Genomic DNA, 17,253 nt, shown 5'->3' with positions numbered 1-17,253 from the left:
GTCATTATTTCAGTCCCACTCCTCACCCATCAGCGCCTACTTTTGCGCAAGCGTACAGGTGAGAGCCGTGCTCTAGGCCGCTAATTTACTGCGCAAGCGCCCTGAGGCTGCCTCCGATTCGGCGAGCGCAGGCGCACTTACTGTAGACCTAGTGCCTCACCGCCTCCCTGGAACCCGCCGCAGTGCGCAAGCGCGCAACATCTCCGTTTCCCTCCCCTCAGCCCCTCACCCCCCCCTCCTTTCCCCTTCAAGAAGCCGGCTCCGGGGCGCGCTCACCCCTGTGAGGAGGCCGGAGGCCGGACACAGGAGGCGCTCTCTCCATTCCCGGAAGATCATGTACCAGCCCAGCCGGGGGGCGGCCCGGCGCCTCGGCCCCTGCCTCCGCGCCTATCAGGCTCGTCCCCAGGTGAGAGCCGAGGGGAAGCGGGAGGGGAGGGGAGGGGGCGGGGAGAGACCCTCCTCAGCCGGCGCGTGGGGCGGAGCGCGCGTTCCGTTTCGCGCAGGCGTACTGACGTCCCACCGCTGCTTCCCACCTGTGCGGAGCAGCGCGTGGAGGGGCGAGGGGTCTCAGGGACCGGAGGGCGGCGCTGCCAGCCTGCTGTCGCGCACGAGACGTCTGTCTTCCGGATCTTGGGGGGCAGGCGGGATTGAGGCTGGCGCGGTGGGGTGCGTCCGCATTTCTCCCGCGTCTTCGCGGTTACCTGTGCCTGGAGGTGATTTGAAGGACAGAGGGCGGAGAGGTTCGCGGCGCCTCCAGGGATCCGACCAGACGGACCTGCGGGCCGCGCTCTGCAGCCCACGCCTCTTGCACCGGGATAGCTGTCCCGGCGGGAAGGCTGGCCCGAGTGGACCCGGTTCGGGCCCCTGTGCCCGGGCGGGCAAGATGGCCACGCCCCTGGCGGAGACGACGCCCCCGGCGGAGACGGCGCCTCCGGGACACCGTCGGGGACAGAGGTACCCGCGCGGCCTGCCCGCCTTCCCGGATAATGAGACCCCTCGGGGTGCTCCTTGAAAACGCAGGAGCTCGAGTCAGGCCTGACTTTGAGTGACCTCTGCCTCATCGCAGTTTCAACATCAGTAAACCAGGGGCATCATGAGGTCCATCCAGCCTTTAACAGTCTCCTGGGCTTTTTCGTGTCATTAGAGGATCCCAAGTGATGAGCTTACATTTATATACTACTTTACGGGTCGCAAAGTTTTATTAACATTTATTATCTCATAAAGTCCTCATTGTGACTCAGTGTGGCTTCATCGTCCTTATTTATAGGACATTTATGGGAAACTCAGGCTGAGGGAATTAGAATGCCTTATGTTACATTATAGAATTGGAACTCCAAAGTCTCCTAGTTCCAGTTGGATGTTCTTTTTTCTGCCACAGCTGCCTCACACACTCCTGGAGTTGTGTTAGAGGCCTAATCATTTCATCCACAATATAACGAGCCCTGTTTGGTATTCATTCATTTGTTCATTCTTAAGTATGCACTCTTGTGATTCTTGCTGTTAGAGACAGACCTGCCCCCAAACAGGTTTGGAATCTTAAATCTAAACGTATTTGCTATTTTGGGTAGATATTTGTACTTAAGTCACAAGAAAGTATATCCTCCTGTTTTAAGCAGAGATGGAGATGAATTTTTCCTCTAGTAATTTGATCTTTCCTGTCAGAAGGAACTGGTGAATTGGAAGCATGTTAATGGGCAGAGTTTGGATGGAGGGGCATTAGGCAGCTGGATTCTTATTTTTTTTCTCTTTTATTCTTCCTCCTTAGGACCAGTCTTCTCCATGGGCTCTACCATTCCCACCCCTTTGGCCTCACTCCACAACAACCACTTCTCCATCTTTGCCTCTTTTCTGGTCTCCCCCACCCCCAAGCCCTCCCACCCGACTGCTTCCCCCAGCTCCCCCACTACCTCTCCCTCAGGTCCAAGCCCTCACCTCACCATGGGTGGTTCTCCCCCCAGGAAAGGGGGAGGAGGGACCAGGACCCGAGTTACATAGCGGCTGCCTGGATGGGCTCAGGAGCCTGTTTGAGGGACCTCCCTGCCCCTGTCCTGGAGCTCTGATACCTTTCCAAGCCCCTGGAACCGCCCACCCTTCCCCTGCCACTCCGTCAGGAGATCCAAGTATGGAGGAGCACCTGGCTGTCATGTATGAGAGACTGAGACAAGAGGTAAGTCCATGCAAAAGCGGCCTTTGTCCAAAATGGGGAGAGATGTAGGTAATTCTTAAAAATAGGAAGTCAGTCAGTCAACTGGATTCTTTCTTGGAACCATGAGACAGCCTTCAAAATAGGTTCCAAACATTTCCCAAGGAAAAGATACTCCTCGGTTTGAATTAGGGATGAGATAACCTTTCACTCAGGATTAAGGAGACACTCAATATAGAAAACTGAGAAGTGGGATCATCTTTTCTTTCCTCCTGGTCTCATGCCTTCTTCTTCCACCTAGCTTCCCAATCTCTTCCTTCACTCCCACGACTACACTCTCTACTCATCGGATGTGGAATTCATCAATGAGATCCTGAACATGCGTACCAAGTGAGAATCCATTGAACGGGTAGGGCCTTGGGCAGGAAAAGGACCTAGTGCTATTTTCACTTGTTAGAGAAGGTCCTAAGTTGCTTCTCACCACCATCCCCAGTTCCTCTGTCAGAGAATAGTTTGGTTTTCTGATTGTGCTGTAATGAGATTTCTTCCCCATCTCTTCCTCTCAGAGGCCGGACATGGTACATTCTGTCACTGACTCTCTGCCGCTTCCTGGCTTGGAACTATTTTGCACAGCTTCGGCTGGAAATTCTGCAGCTGACACGCCACCCTGAGAATTGGACCTTGCAAGCCCGCTGGCGGCTTGTGGGACTGCCCATCCACCTGCTCTTTCTTCGTTTTTATAAGCGTGACAAGGAGGAGCTTTACCGGTAAGAGAAGTAAGAAACACACTACAACTTTCTAATCTTACCCTTTTGGGAGTCTGTAGTCTAGTCTCCTAGACAGTCCTCCATCCTGACTTGACTGGAGGCTCCTTGAAGGCAGGCTTTGTTTTAGTCTGCTTTAATATAGCAAAAATAGGGGCTTTGAGTATATTAGGAAGCTTCTGAATTCAATTTCTTCATGTACATTACCTGGCACATAGTAGCGACTCATATACTTAACGAACAGATGAAAATACCTGTCTCTTTAAGTTGTGCTTCACAGCCTTGGGTAAAGGAAGTACTTGGTAAATTTCTGGCACAGAGTAGAATCCCAAGAAATTCTTAGGCTAAACCCACACTGGTAGTTCCTAAACTGCTGCACAGTGGATTCTTGGATTTTTTTTATCCAAGAATCTTTTTTAAAATATTGGTGCCAGACATCCTGATTTAATTGGGCCCAGGGTACAACTCAGGATTTTTAAAAGATCCTCAGGTGATCTAACACATAGCAAAGGTTAAGAACTACTAGTTTAAATAAATGCTTGAATTAAAACTTTGGGACCAATCACCCTCTCTCTCAGTGAGCCTCTTTCTCCCTTTACCAGGACCTATGATGCCTATTCCACCTTCTACCTGAATTCCAACGGCCTCATTTGTCGCCATCGCCTTGACAAAGTGAGTGCTAGGGCAGCGGGGGGCAGGTGGTGGTGTGCAGGGTGACAGAGTAGAACATCACACCAGCTACATTAACCTTTCTCGCTTTAGCTGATGCCTTCACATTCACCCCCCGCACCTGTGAAGAAGCTGTTAGTGGGAGCCCTGGTGGCTCTGGGGCTGTCGGAACCAGAACCCAACTTACACCTGTGTTCCGAGGACTGATCAGGAACTGGGGCAGAGGCAGCACTGAAGACTTTGCTACGCACAAAGAGAGGCGGTGGAGGCGGCTGAGAGCCTCAGAGCCAGTTACCTCCCCTCTTCACTCTACCCCTCTACTTTCCATCTCATGCTATGTAAAGCTGCTGTGTAATTTAACTTGTAAATAATAAAATCTACATGAATATATGAGATCCAATTTCCATGTCACTCTTTTCTGAACCTCAAAAGTTCCCCATGGAATTTCCCTGGTGGTCCAGGGGTTAGGACTCCGCACTTTTCACTGCTGAGGGCAAGGGTTCAATCCCTGGTCAGGGAACTAAGATCCCACAAGCCGAGTGGCCAAAAAAGAAAGTTCCCCATAGCTTTACTCTAAAAATATTTTTATTAATAGATATTAAATAAGGTACAGAAGGAAAAGGAGCTGGTGTTAGGTTCTGATTGTTATGTCCCCTGCTCTTCACCCTAGCTCTTCCCGTGTCTTGCCTATTTTTTTGGGCATTTTCTTAGCATGGGGATCTTCTAGCTCCTTAGCCTTGTAATAGTGGGGTGCCACTTCGAGAAGCCAACTGCTCTCAATCTCCAGTACCTGCAGGAGGAGAGAAAAAAAATCAGCAAGATTCTCTTTTGTCCAACCTAGATTCTGAGATGTGTATGATTTTTAAAAAGCTTCTCTTCTTTCCCCTTTGACTGCATGGCAAGGGAAATGGGTATCTGACTCTAATACTCTAGACCCCAACACTCTGTTATATGTTGTTCAAGAGCACAAGTAAGCTAACCCTAAACAAAAGCCTGAACCTAGACTAAAATACACTCAGGACAAAGGCCACACCTGCTTTGTTTACCATTATCACTGCAGCCCCTGAAGCACTGAGACAATGCATTCAGCACTTGGTGAAAGAACAGTTAGATCTTAGTGGATGCTGAGACAGCTGTTAGAATGGATGCCCTTCTATCTTATCCTACCTTAAATCAAGTTGCTTTCCTCTTTCTCTGCCAGTCCCAGCAACCTGAACCTGGGTTTTTCGCATGCCAGAATACCATCTCCCACACAAACCACCTGCCTGGGCAGGTCAAGGTGCCCTCACCTGTCTCATGAACTCTTTGGTGGTCAAGACAAGTTCATGGTAGAGCAGCCAGCGTGGCTGTTCCTCAAAGAGGGAAGAATTGGGATGAATGAACACCGTCTGCTGCTGTTTCACTGTGCGGTAGCCGCTGCGAGTCAACCGTGCTGTGTGGTAGAAGTAGCCAGCAGTGATGGCCTGGAAGCAGGCAGGAAAGGAAGTCAGTGGGAACGGCTGACTAATTTGGGAGAATTAGAGGAAGGTAAAGACCTCCAGTGCCCCAGGAAGAAAGCACAAGGGGAACCCACCTTCCACAGGGAAAGGGGCATGTTCGCAGGTCACTGGCCCCAGACAAGCTTGCTCCTCAGGAGATAATGGGTGGACAGCAAGAGACTAGACTAAGGAAATGCTGACCTTTCGGACACGGATGTAGTCCCCTTGGCAGGAACTGAGACCAACTTCCACACGTTCCAAGAGCCCCTCCAGCTGCTCCCGCACATCCCGGGCTCGGCGCATGGATCTGAACTGAACAAAGTTCTCATAGCACCACTGGGAAGAGTAACCACTCTCAGCCCACTATGAAGCAAGGGAGGGAGGGAAAAAGGGGGTGTTAAGTTTATACAGCAGGACCAGAGTCCCCTGTGTCCTCCTCATTCCCATTTACCCAAACCCAGGGACCTGTGTGTAAACATTCAGCAGAACCAGGTGGTCCCCACCAGGGAGGAAGAAGTTGACCCGAGCGTTGTCAGCATGGACGACCTTGTCCTTAGGTCGGTAGAAGATGGAGTTGTTGACGGAGAGCATGGCAGCCACTGTCAGGATCTCCTCTGAACAGCTGTACCTGGGGCAGGAAGGGAGAAACACGAGAGCTCAAAGCAAGACACAGAGGAACAGACATGGTGAAGAGGAAAGGGACTGCGGCGTGATGGATGTCCTCACATGGGGGCTGCAGGCTGGGCTGACGGCTACAAATCAGAGAGTAGACTGCTTTTGGTGGCAGGGGCAGCAGGATGGGGGTCCAGGAGGTGAGGTCGGGTTGTAGATAAAACAGTAACAGGAGACGTGCAGAGAGGCAGGGGCAGGAAAATGTCATGAGGGTTCTGCAGTATGAAGGTGTGCATTATAGCAGTTCTTTTAAGTTCACGTAACGACCTTCAACTTCAACCACAGCCAAAGGATGGCATTAAAACGTGATCCAAAAAAAAAAAAAACCAAACAGGTGCCGTGAGTGCTTAATCTCCAGCCTTGCGGCTTAGTTTTTCTCTCGGTTTGGGCTCGAGGCCTCTGTCGCAACCATGCTCCGCCAGATCATCGGTCAGGCCAAGAAACATCCTAGCTTGATCCCCCTCTTCATATTTATTGGAGCAGGAGGGACTGGAGCAGCACTGTATGTCACACGCCTGGCATTGTTCAATCCCGATGTCAGTTGGGACAGAAAGAATAACCCAGAACCCTGGAACAAACTAGGTCCTAATGATCAGTACAAGTTCTACTCTGTGAACGTAGATTACAGCAAACTGAAGAAAGAAGGTCCAGACTTCTAAATGAAATATTTCACTTAAAGCTGCTTAGAATGAAGGTCTTCCAGAAGCCATCCGCACAATTTTCCACTTAACCAGGAAATATTTCCCCTCTAAATGCACGGAATCATGTTGGTGTATTGTATTGGGGTTTACACTGATGAATAAATAGTCTGAAACTTAAAAAAAAAAAAAAAAGTGATCCCCCCACAGCTGCATCTAAATGCTCTAGTCTGAAATCGTAGGAGAGAGTAAGCCTCCAAGCCAGCCCTCCCTCAGCACTCCTCACAGGTAAAAAGTCTTCCACTTTTGTTCATGCCCCCAAGTTTTCTACATTCTTGGCTATCTCATCCATTTGATATCATAACCAAAGACAGGACGGTGTCTTACTGACCACTGTGGACCTCAAAAGGGCAATAAGAGTTATCCAACAACTTACTATTGGTTAAAGAATAATGTGGTGGGGAGGAAAAGGAAGCTCACAAAGATGGCCCCAGAGACAGAAGCAGGCATGGCCAGTGTGTGTGCCAGGGGCCCAGCCGAGTCAAGGACTTACTTCTCAGAGGCCAGGATCATTTTAGACAGCATGGGGTCCACAGGCAGCTCTGCCATCTTTCGACCAGACTAAGGAGAGGAAAGAGAGTTGAGGCCACTCCTCCCTCAGGTGTCCCTCCGCCCCTCGAGGGGTCACCCCAGCCTTCCTCCCACCCCAGCCCACTGCCCTCCCACCTCACCGTGGTGAGCTCCCCAAGGTGGTTGAGGGCTCCTAGCGCATACAGCTGCTCCAGAGCCAGCAGCAGGGTCTCGTAAGGCGGGGGGTCCAGGAAATCAAAGTGCATTAGGTCATGGATCCCTGGAGAAGGATGGGTGGAGTTAGGACAGAGTCCTTCACGTGACCAGTGATGGCAGTCCCACCCTCCCCTCTCAGAGGACTGGGGAGCCCAGTCACCTAAGCTCTTGAGCAGCAACACGACATTGCCCAGGCTGGTCCTCTGAATCTCGGGCACCGTGGTTTCCTCCAGCTCGTGCTGGTAAGCCCAGGCAGTATACAGGCGGAAGCACTTCCCTGCAGCCACCCGACCCGCCCGGCCAGCTCGCTGATTAGCGGAGGCCTGGAAAGAAAGGACCGTTTGTCAGGCCCATTGACAGTCTGGTGATGGAAAGGAGAAAGGGTGGTATTTCTGCAAGAAATCTCGGGGGTGTGGGTGTGGACCGCTAACCCCCCTGCTCTGAGCCGTCGTCCCCACTGCTTCTGAGCCGACCTGTTCTCCCCCTCACCCCATGGAGACCCCTCTCCGGCCCAGGCCCACCTTGCTGCAGGGTGTGACAGTGAGCGATTCCATTCCCGTGCGGGGGTTGTAGCTCTTCTGCTTACAGAACCCTGGATCCAGCACGTAAATGATGCCCTCGATGGTGAGCGAGGTCTCGGCGATATTGGTTGCCACAACCACCTGAATGAAAGGATGTGGGGTTACCCAGAAACTCCACCCACCTAGTTACACAGAAAAAGTGATTTCTGGAAGATAAGGAGTGGATGAACAGGGACAAAGGAGCAGGAGCGGAAGCGATCTGTGGCCAAGGTCAAGAAGGGAACAGGCTAGCTGAGAGGGGAGAGAGACGTGGGGATAAGCAGGGCGTAACAAGGAAAGGAAAGGAAGAGGGTTCAGGATTTTTTTCAGAGATGGGAGTTGAGGGTGTTAGGCTCCTTCCGCATCTTTCCCACGGTTGCTTTCATAATCACCTTCATATGTTAGGTCCTAAAATAAACCCCCTGATGAGTCTCGCTGCTCTACTCCTGCCCCTGGTTACGAGGCATCCACAATGGTCCTTTTAAAATGTGAGCCTCTTACATCATTCCCTGCATCCTTCAGTTGCTCCCATCCTACCTGACAATCACAGCCAAGCTCTTTTAGGCCCCAAGTTCTCCAGCCCCTGGCTACCCTTCCGATCTCATCTCTGAGTACCAGGGCTCCTCGCTCCACCCCTGCCCTCACACCCATCCTCCGCGTGCACTATTCCCTCCACTTGGCGCTCTTCTTCTGGGTCAGATGTCAGGCTGGCACCCTCCCGTGCCTGGCTGAGGCTCCAGCTTCACTCTCACCTCATCAGACAGGGGGTGTCCCTACACCCTAAGGAAAATACCTTCCAGTCATTCCTCCCCCCCACCACCTGCAACTCCCCTGGATGCACACTGTATCTCTTCAGATCCTTTGTCACAAATTGACATTATGTATTTATGTGTTATTTCCTAACCTCTGTTAGTCTAAACTCCCTGAGGCTAGAGACTTTGCTTAGTTCATCACTGTATCCTCATCCCTTAGAACACTTCCTGGAAAGTGGGAGGAGCTCTGTAAATATTTGTGGAAAGTTACATCTTTGCTCACAATCCTTTGATGACCACTCACTGGTCCAAAGTCTACACTCTTCCTCCTGCCATCAAAGGCTCTCTCTAACCGCCATCCCAAGTTGTTTTCAGTCGGTCTCCCCTTTGCCATGTGAGCCTTCCACTAAGCCTGCTAGATTACTCTGACCTCAAACACCCCTTAGGTCTTTCTCTGATACTCCCCCAGCATCTTCCTTAAAGGTCCAGTTCAAATCCTGCCTCCTGGCACACCCAGAGTCTCCCTTCCCATTGCATCTCTGCCACACTCACTTTCTGGACCATGCACTTGACTATCTCTCTGTCCCTGCCGTTGTCACCCTCTCACTCCAGCGCCAGCAGTGAGGGGCAGGCTGACTGCCACCCAGCCTCGCAGCTGTGCCCAGGACACACCTTGCACAGGGCATGCACATTCTTTCCTTTTCACTACTAATTGCGTGAACCATAGGGGATGATGAAAGTGGGCTTCTCCAACTGACCTTCCGTGCCCCCGGGGGCGTGGGCTGGAAGATCCGTGCCTGCATGTCGGAAGGCAGGTTGGCATAAATGGGCAGCACCAGGAGCTCCCGGATTTTGGAGCCCAGGCGGCGGCAGCGATCCTGGAGCATCTCGCAAGCAGCCTCAATCTCCTCCTGGATTTGGATAGGGAGAGCAGCACAGGACCCAGAGTCACGCAGGGCCGACCGGCCAGCCCAGTCTTCCCCGGGATACGTTCACCAGCCCTCCCCCACATCGCACCTGTCCCGTCAGGAACACCAGGATGTCCCCGGGGGGCTGAGTCACGTGGATCTGCAGCACGGACACCACACAGGCCTCTAGGTAGTCTGCCTCCGGAGCCTGGTCAGAAGGACGCAGGGTCACCAGAGGGCTACCTGCTCCAGCAAACCCCTTCCTCTCCTCCAGCTTGACATACACTTTATTTCGGTTCCCCTCAGAACTCTCATCCCATCCTTCCCTCCAAGGCCAATCTCCTCCAAAGCTCTGCTGCCTTCACACTTAAGGCCACCCTCCCTGAGGGGGCACCTTGGTGTAGAAGATGTCAACTGGAAACCTGCGTCCAGGGATTCGGAAGATGGGGGCGTCATCGAAGAAGGTGGAAAAGCGGGCCGTGTCCAGTGTGGCTGAAGCCACCAGGACCTTGAGCTCAGGTCGGAACCGCGCAACGTCCTTGATCAACCCAAAGAGAATGTCTGTGTGCAGGGTCCGTTCGTGGGCTTCATCCACCATCACCACACTGGGGAAGGAATGGGGGCAGCAGTGAGCTGGGGGTGCTGGAAACTGGGGCCCCCAGAGGAGAGAAACAGAAGAAATCAAAGAGCCAAAGGGTGAATGTGGGAGGAGGAGGCTCCAAGGACAGGCCAATCATCCCAGTTAAGACAGACAACAGAAAGTCAGAGAAGGAGGGGGCTTGTGAGTCTACAGCATCTCCCAGCCTGGGCAGACAACAGCACCCACAATCTAACCCTAACTCTCTGGGCCCATCTCAGTTCTAGGACGGTTAAAACCATAAGGAGTCACGAACCGGTGGATAAGTCAGAAGAAAAAACAATGGCCAAACTGGCTGTTGGAAGTGAGAAAACAGGGTGGAAAAGAAAGAGAGAAAAGCCAGAGATGAAAGGATATGACAAAGGAAGGTGCTGAAGGTCAGGAGAGCAGCAGACCGGAGGGAGGCGAGGGTGGGCGGCTCCCCTTCCCGTGGGAGCTGGGGGACCTGTGCAGACCTGTAACTCGCAAGGTCAGGCTCAGAGAGGAACTCTCGGAGAAGCATCCCATCTGTCATGTAGCGCAGGACGGTTCGCTCTGATGTGCAGTCCTCGAAGCGGATGCTGTAGCCGACCTGTCGAGGGGTCCGGGAGTCATGGACAGTTGGGCTGGTATTCCCGGGAGGGAGGACCAGGGGCTAAGGGCGAGCACCTGGACCGGTGGGGGTCAGGGAGAGCTTGTGGGCGGCGGGGGCTGAATCCCAGATCTGAGGGGCTCCCCGCAACCCTCAGTCCCCACAGGTCTCACCTCATTGCCAAGCTTCACACCCATCTCCCGGGCCACTCGAGCAGCCACGCTCATGGCCGCCACTCTCCGGGGCTGGGTACAGGCAATCTTCATACCCTTCTTTGTGTAACCCTGCATGACAAGAAGAAAGAGGAGGCTTTCCCTTTGCTAAATATGCAATTCAGAGAAGCTGGAAATGCAGGCCAGGGCAGCAGGAACAGAGGAACAGACAGAAGCTGAAAACCAGACAAGGATCAACAGATAGGATGGCAGACCTGGAGCTCCCAAAGGGTCCTCACTCAGAACTGGCAGTTCCAGCCCGATGGGTCATCAGGTTTAAGGCTCTGCGAGAGGTGAGCTGGAAAAGGACTGACAGGCTAGGTATACTCCAAAGCAAGGAGAACAAAGGCAGCACAAAAACAGGCAAAGTCTTTTCATTCCTCATTCCCTGGCCCTGCAGAGGCCAGGCTGGTGGAGTGCGGGGTCCATGTTCACACCCACATGCCATCTATCCATCTACACCTCCTTCCAACGTGAAGACACAGAACGCTTCCCAGGCATGGACCCCATGGCAGGAAATGAGAACGGAAACGTGAAAAGGGTGTGGTCCTTTCTTTCAAGAACCTCACCACTTAGCAGAAAAGACTAAAGGAGTGAGATGAAAAGGGAAAGCGATGACATAAAACCCCATGAAAAGGAGCTGCCAGGACAGTGCTGGTCAGTGGCAACTGAGGGCGTGGCTGTCGTACCTCCTCAAAGAGGTACTGCGGGATCTGGGTGGTCTTGCCCGAGCCCGTCTCGCCTTCGATGATGAGGACCTGATGATTAGCAATAGCAGCCAGGAGCTCCTCGCGGAATGGGAACACAGGAAGGCTGCGGCGGACGGCCTGGATGGACTCCTTCTGCTGGGCCTGAGTGGGGGTGGGCGGGGCTGACGGCTCCTAAGGAGGGGGTAGAGGGCCGTGAGTATCAGGGCCGCGCCAGCCTCCTCAGGACGTGCGTCCCAGCGCCCTCCACCCTCACCTCATCGCCCTGGAGCTGAGTGGCCCGGACAAACTCAATGGTCTCCTCCTCCTCCAGCACCAGCTGATACTTGGGCTCCTGGGAGGCAGCATCTCGGGCCCCAAACTTCAGGGATGCTGCCCCGAGCCGGGCCTCCTCCCAGCGCCGCTGCTCCTCCCCAGGGGCGCCGGACTCCTCCTCCACTAGATCCACCGCGCGTGCAGGCTACGGAGACAGGGCGATGTGGAGACAGAGCTGCCCTCTCTGCCCAGCGCCCCCTCCCCAGCCTCGACCCGAGCCCACAGAGAAAGGCAAGACAAAGGAGGGCCCGCCAAGCCGCCACCCTAGTCCCCAAAGCCTTCCCTCCCCTCTGCTCGGGCACCTGGGCTGAAGCGGCGACCCCCTCGCCTCACCTGTCCTCGGGTCTCCTCGGGCATGTGGTAGCGATTGGTGGCCTCCAGCTTCTCCTGCTCCCCAGCCGCCCGGTACTCCCGGGCGAGATCCCGCACGCGCCGCTTGTACCTGAGCTCCCGGCGCTCGTGTCGGCTCAGCTCCACGTCCCCGAAGAGGAACTCCTCGTCCGCCAGCTCGGCCTCCAGGTCCTCAAGCTTCTCTCGCTCGCGCTTGGCCAGGTACTCTCGGCGGGATTTCTTCCTCAGCTCAGGGACCTGGGTCAGGACAGGGCAGTCAGCGCCTCCTCTCGCTAGAAGAGTGACCCCTTTCCCCGGTCCCCCTGAGAGGGACAACCTCCTGGGCAGGCCGGCCCGGGGACCTAAAGATGTGTCTTCCACTGTCCTTCCCTTCTCACTGAACAACCTGACTAACGAGGAGCCCGACGTAGGGCCCACACGCTGCCTTCCAGCAGCTCGGACGGTCCTTCCAGGCAGCCTTACCATCTTTGCCAACATCGATTCACCAGGATAATTATGTGTGTATTTTATATTCAACCCTTGCTACTTTTTTCAACTCAGTGAAAAGGGGGATAACATGATGGCTGATGCCACGATGTGGAGGCAGAGGTCTCAAACTGAAAACAACTCAGACAATCAGAAACCACCAGGTCCCCTCCCCTTGGGGGCCCTGAGTGTATCGGGTTGCCCAAAAAGTTCATTAGGGTTTTTCTGTAACATCTTATGGAAAAAAACTCAAATGAACTTTTTGGCCAACTTGATACTTAATTTCTTGGTTTTTTATGTTCCATATACTATATACTAAAATGGAGTTTATGCTCATGATCTGATCTGAGTACCACAATCGAATTCTCCTTCAGCCTGACAGGCACACTGCCCCCACCATGGGATGCACACACCACCACCCAAGAGGCGCTGCTGCTACAGCTGTTTAATCTGAGTCTGAGCAAGCTGTAAGACCCAATTTCCACTTTAAAGTAAGCACTGGGATAGAACTTAACACCACAAGATAAGGATCAGATAAATCCAGAATGTAGGACACGGTGTACAAGATGAAACAGAAAGAAAGAGAGAAGGGGAAAATGAAACAAACTGAAGAGACCTCACACTCAAATGCAACGCATGAAACGCGACTGGATTTCAGTTTGGAAAAAGTAGTTATTACAGAAATTTTGGGATAACTGAGAAAATTTCATTGTGGACAAATTCTTAGCTGATACAGGAGAATCATCTTCTTGGGCATGACAGTGGCACTATGTGAGAATGTCTTCAGGCGTCAGGTACATGCTGATGGGATAAAATGCCACAATGTCTAAAACTTTCATATGGTTCAAAACGGACCAAAAAAGCTGCCATTTACACAAACATTGAAAATACTGCACATGGTATTAGCAATTTTTTAATCCAAACAGTCTGGATGGATGTTGTTATGCTTTTCTTTCAACTTTTCCTATTTGTGAAAATTATGAAAATTTTCATAATTGAAGAAAGGAAAGAAAAGTTTAAGAAAGTAAAAATACTACATCAGCACCGAAAGACATCTCAGAAGTCTCTGGCTACAGTCACTTTCTGGGATGTGACCTGAGATGGATATGTCAGGGGAGACCTGATGGCCACCAGGGCATTGTTAAGACACCAAGAGCCTCGAAATTCTTTGGGGAAATCTAAATGTGACTTACACGGGAAGACCAGGGCTTCAGAAAACTGCAACCCTACCAAGGCTACCCCCATAACAAGTCCAGTTCATGAATCAGAAGGGCTCAGTCCCTGTGCAGTGAGAGACCAACTCTGAAAATCAGTGGGTGATCACAAGGCCTGAGGGGGTCGAGGTGGGGTGAGGTGTGTGGGGGAGCTGGGAAATGGAGGGATCATATGGTAGAAGGTAGCTGGAGATGGTGTGCACAAGCTCAACAGTCAGCACATCCCCAGGCAGTAGGACCCTGCCCCACCCCTGTCCTCCAGCCAGCCCCTTGACCTTCCAGCTGCCTTTTGAGTACATCTCTTTAAGTCTCAGGAACAGGGAAAATCTATACTTTTTCCTCACTAACATACAGTCTGATCTGATCCTAAGGGGTCAGATCAGACTGACTTCCCACTACAGTTTAAGTCCACCCTTAGCTGGCTCCTCAACCAGAGACCCAACACCCTCCACCCCAGCAGCCCCACCACACTTCCTCTGCATTTTTCCTCCCTAGCCCTAACCACTCCATCAGGAAGTCTTTCCCTTTGTCTTCCTGGGCACGGGGACTCACCATGGCCTTCCGGTCTTCCTCAGCCATCTTAAGGCGTTTCTGAGCCTCTTCATAAGCCTAGGAGAAGAAGGCAAGAGTGGTCAAAGTCCCCACGCCCACAGCCATTCCTGTCTAGAATCACAAGGATCATTCAGATGTTCCCTAGCATAAAGAAATGTCCCCCCTTCCCTGAGGAATCTCTGTGATTACAGGTTCAGCAGAGAGCCACCTTCCCAAAGACCCAAAGAGATGACCAGATTACTGGAGGCGGCCCCTTGTCTTCCCAGAGATCACTCTGCGGTCACACCCAACCTCAGACCGGATCCAGGGGTCTGCCTGGAGACTGATGGAACATGCTGCTCCTATGCACCTTCTTGTCTGACCGCTCCAGGACGTTGCGAGTCCGATCCTTGTCCCGCTGCCGAACCCGCTCGGCAAACGCATCGCGTTCCTCCAGGTCCTGAAGGCGCTCTCGCTCTGTCCGCTCCCACTCATCCTCCGACTCTGGCTTTTCCGTCTGCTCTTTCTTCTCCCTGCAGCCCAGCCCGGAGGATTAACTGAGGGCACTCAGAGGTTTCCTGTCCCATCACCCACCTGCCGCATCCTCTCGCCCCCTACTTCTGACTTACCCTGTCTTCCTCTTTCCTTTCTCAGAAACTTGTTCCTCCTCCTCTTCTTCCTCTTCCTCCTCACGTTTCTTCCTCAGGTGTTTCCGTTTTTTCCGCTTCTTCTGGACACTGCTCCCGGCCCTGCCCACAGTCTCCCCGCTGCTCTCCTCACTGTCCTCCAACAACATATAAGAGCGGTTCTTTTCCAGCAGGGCTCGGGCTTCTCGCTCAGCTGCCCGAGCTGGCTTTTCCACCACTGCTTTCCGTGGGACCTGTCAGGAGAGAGAGGAGAAGACAGGGGATGTGAGCAACTCCTGATCTCTGCCCACCTACTCTGCCCTGTTCCTAATTTAAGGAGTAACTGATCTTAAGCCAGCTGTCATTCTCTCTCTTCCCCAAGGCTTCACACCATGTCCATCAGCCCGAATGGGGTCTCTCAGCTTCTAAGCCTATCCCATGCACCCCCTGCTAGGTACTAGGGATATAGAGATAAAGAAAAAACTTCCTGCCCTCACGGAGTTTGCATTGTCACACCCAGTTCTCAACTGCTCAGCCTCTGTTCTCCCCAATGACTAAGTCACTCCTACCCAAGGACTGGACAAGAATTGTCCAGATTGTTTTGCAGAGCCCTGTCACAGGCCAGCACTGTACCAGCCCCCAGAGATACCCTGGTGAACGGATTAACACAGAACTCCTACCCTCACATCAAGTACATTCTAACCTCATCTTTCACCAAGTGTATATAGGACAGCCACACCAGGTTATCTGCCATTCTCTGAACAAGTTCAACACTTTCAGTCTTACTGTATAATTTCTGAGCTCTTGTTCTGCAGGGTACAATTAGACGGTATGACTACAAAGACAAAAAACACAGTCTTGTTTTCCAGGAGCTCACCATTACACCTTTACTCTTCCCCTTTCTCTACCCAACAAATTCCAGAGAATCTTTGGGCCTGCTTTTCTTGATCACAGCTACACCACTTCTACCCTCCCTCAACGCTGCCCACACATCTCTTCTATAGCCTCACTCTTCCAAGGGTGGGCAACACCCAGCATCACCCGGAAACTTATTAGATTTGTTAGAAATGAAGAAACGAAAAAACCATCCCAGACCTACCGAATCGGAATCCTCATTTTAACAAAAGCCGTAGATGAATCCTAAACCTGTTTGAGAAACACTGCTCTATAGACCCTTAAACCCTCCTCAATCTTCTCCACGGAAGTGGTCGTCCAGCCCGAAAGTGGTCACTGCTTGCAAACTGAGCTTAATTCTCCGTTGGACAGTTAGCCCAAGTGAGCCCAAACTCCGTTGGACAAGTAACCTGGGGGCCCTCCCCTGCTCCACCCACTCACCCGCCGCTCCCACGCCCGGTCCCGCCTCTCCCAGTACCTTGTTCCAGAGTCTCAGGGCGAAGTCCCGGGCCGGCCCACTGAGGTCCAGGGTATCGGTGTCTCGCAAGCGCTGCAAGAACTCCTCTGCCGAGGCACAGCGCTGCGCGGTACCGATCAGGAATTGGGCCACGTGCCGCTCGCTCAGTCCCAGCACCGAGTGCAGTTCGTCTTGCACCCAGCGCTCCAGCCCCGCCGGTGTCGCCATGGCGACACACGCTCCCTATTCCGGGCCCTGAAAGTGTCTCCAGCTGCCACGTCGGCGGCCGGGCGGGTCGGAGGCCTAGAGCTCCAGGATGGAGCCTCTGCTCCGGAATGGAGCTGCCTTAGAACCTAGGGTTCGGTTTCTGATAGCCCATAGCAATCTTCCCGGACCGCAGAGGTCGGAAGTAGCTGCTGTTTTCCGGCCTACGCACTACGGTGGCCGAGCGAGTTCAAATCTCGCGGAATTCTCGGAATAAAACATTTTCATTTCTTCCCCTACTGAATTTCTCTGTCGCCCTCTGTTGGTCATTCTTGAGTATTCAGTTCAGTTCATTTCAGTTGAGTTGCTCAGTCGTGTCCGACTCTGCGACTCCATGAATCGCAGCACGCCAGGCTTCTCTATCCATCACCAACTCCCAGAGTTTACTCAAACTCATCTCCATCGAGTCGGTGATGCCATCCAGCCATCTCATCTTCTGTCGTCCCCTTCTCCTCCTGCCCCCAGTCCCTCCCAACAATCCCTCCCAACATCAGGGTCTTTTCCAATGAGTCAACTCTGCATGAGGTGGCCAAAGTATTGGAGTTTCAGCTTCAGCATCAGTCCTTCCAATGAACACCCAGGACTGATCTCCTTTAGGATGGACTGGTTGGATCTCCTTGCAGTCCAAGGGACTCTCGA

At 52.8% G+C, this 17,253-nt stretch overlaps 2 protein-coding genes and 1 pseudogene across 2 annotated transcripts; 2 read left to right on the top strand and 1 right to left on the bottom strand.

The window, feature by feature from the left end:
* The first annotated feature begins 123 nt into the window (after positions 1 to 123).
* Positions 124 to 3,976, top strand: C27H6orf136 (chromosome 27 C6orf136 homolog). Its single transcript, XM_020888819.2, is given in 10 exon segments — positions 124 to 462; positions 464 to 515; positions 517 to 648; positions 650 to 737; positions 740 to 954; positions 1,766 to 2,167; positions 2,445 to 2,533; positions 2,710 to 2,910; positions 3,510 to 3,579; positions 3,670 to 3,976. Coding segments are annotated over 10 exon segments (1,491 nt in total). The 5' UTR covers positions 124 to 334; the 3' UTR covers positions 3,784 to 3,976.
* A 167-nt stretch (positions 3,977 to 4,143) lies between these two features.
* DHX16 (DEAH-box helicase 16) lies at positions 4,144 to 16,783 on the bottom strand. Its single transcript, XM_020888825.2, has 20 exons — positions 16,372 to 16,783; positions 15,003 to 15,253; positions 14,744 to 14,906; positions 14,395 to 14,451; positions 12,146 to 12,400; positions 11,754 to 11,957; positions 11,480 to 11,671; positions 10,752 to 10,862; positions 10,463 to 10,578; positions 9,765 to 9,975; positions 9,480 to 9,578; positions 9,221 to 9,373; positions 7,672 to 7,812; positions 7,311 to 7,473; positions 7,096 to 7,214; positions 6,918 to 6,985; positions 5,520 to 5,682; positions 5,256 to 5,417; positions 4,866 to 5,039; positions 4,144 to 4,366 (listed from the first exon to the last, which is right to left on the bottom strand). Exons 1-20 carry the CDS (start codon positions 16,576 to 16,578, stop codon positions 4,238 to 4,240), a joined length of 3,138 nt encoding a protein of 1,045 aa, XP_020744484.1. The 5' UTR covers positions 16,579 to 16,783; the 3' UTR covers positions 4,144 to 4,237.
* Positions 6,037 to 6,560, top strand: LOC110134373 (cytochrome c oxidase subunit NDUFA4 pseudogene; annotated as a pseudogene).
* Positions 16,784 to 17,253: the final 470 nt, after the last annotated feature.

This window comes from Odocoileus virginianus, chromosome 27 (genome assembly GCF_023699985.2).
Source record: "Odocoileus virginianus isolate 20LAN1187 ecotype Illinois chromosome 27, Ovbor_1.2, whole genome shotgun sequence".
Lineage (NCBI taxonomy): Eukaryota > Metazoa > Chordata > Mammalia > Artiodactyla > Cervidae > Odocoileus > Odocoileus virginianus.
Note: the sequence above shows the minus strand (reverse complement) of the source record. Positions and strands in the feature narration are given on the sequence as shown.

Bases quoted from the DNA above. Each gene is read 5' to 3' on its own strand.
- DHX16 (XM_020888825.2), bottom strand. From the start codon at position 16,578: ATGGCGACACCGGCGGGGCTGGAGCGCTGGGTGCAAGACGAACTGCAC. The intron at 11,672-11,753 runs GTGAGGGTGGAG...CCCCCTCCTTAG, and splicing joins CTCAGCTCCAGGGCGATGAG to GAGCCGTCAGCCCCGCCCAC. The intron at 7,813-9,220 runs GTCAGTTGGAGA...CCTTTCATTCAG, and splicing joins CGCCCCCGGGGGCACGGAAG to GTGGTTGTGGCAACCAATAT.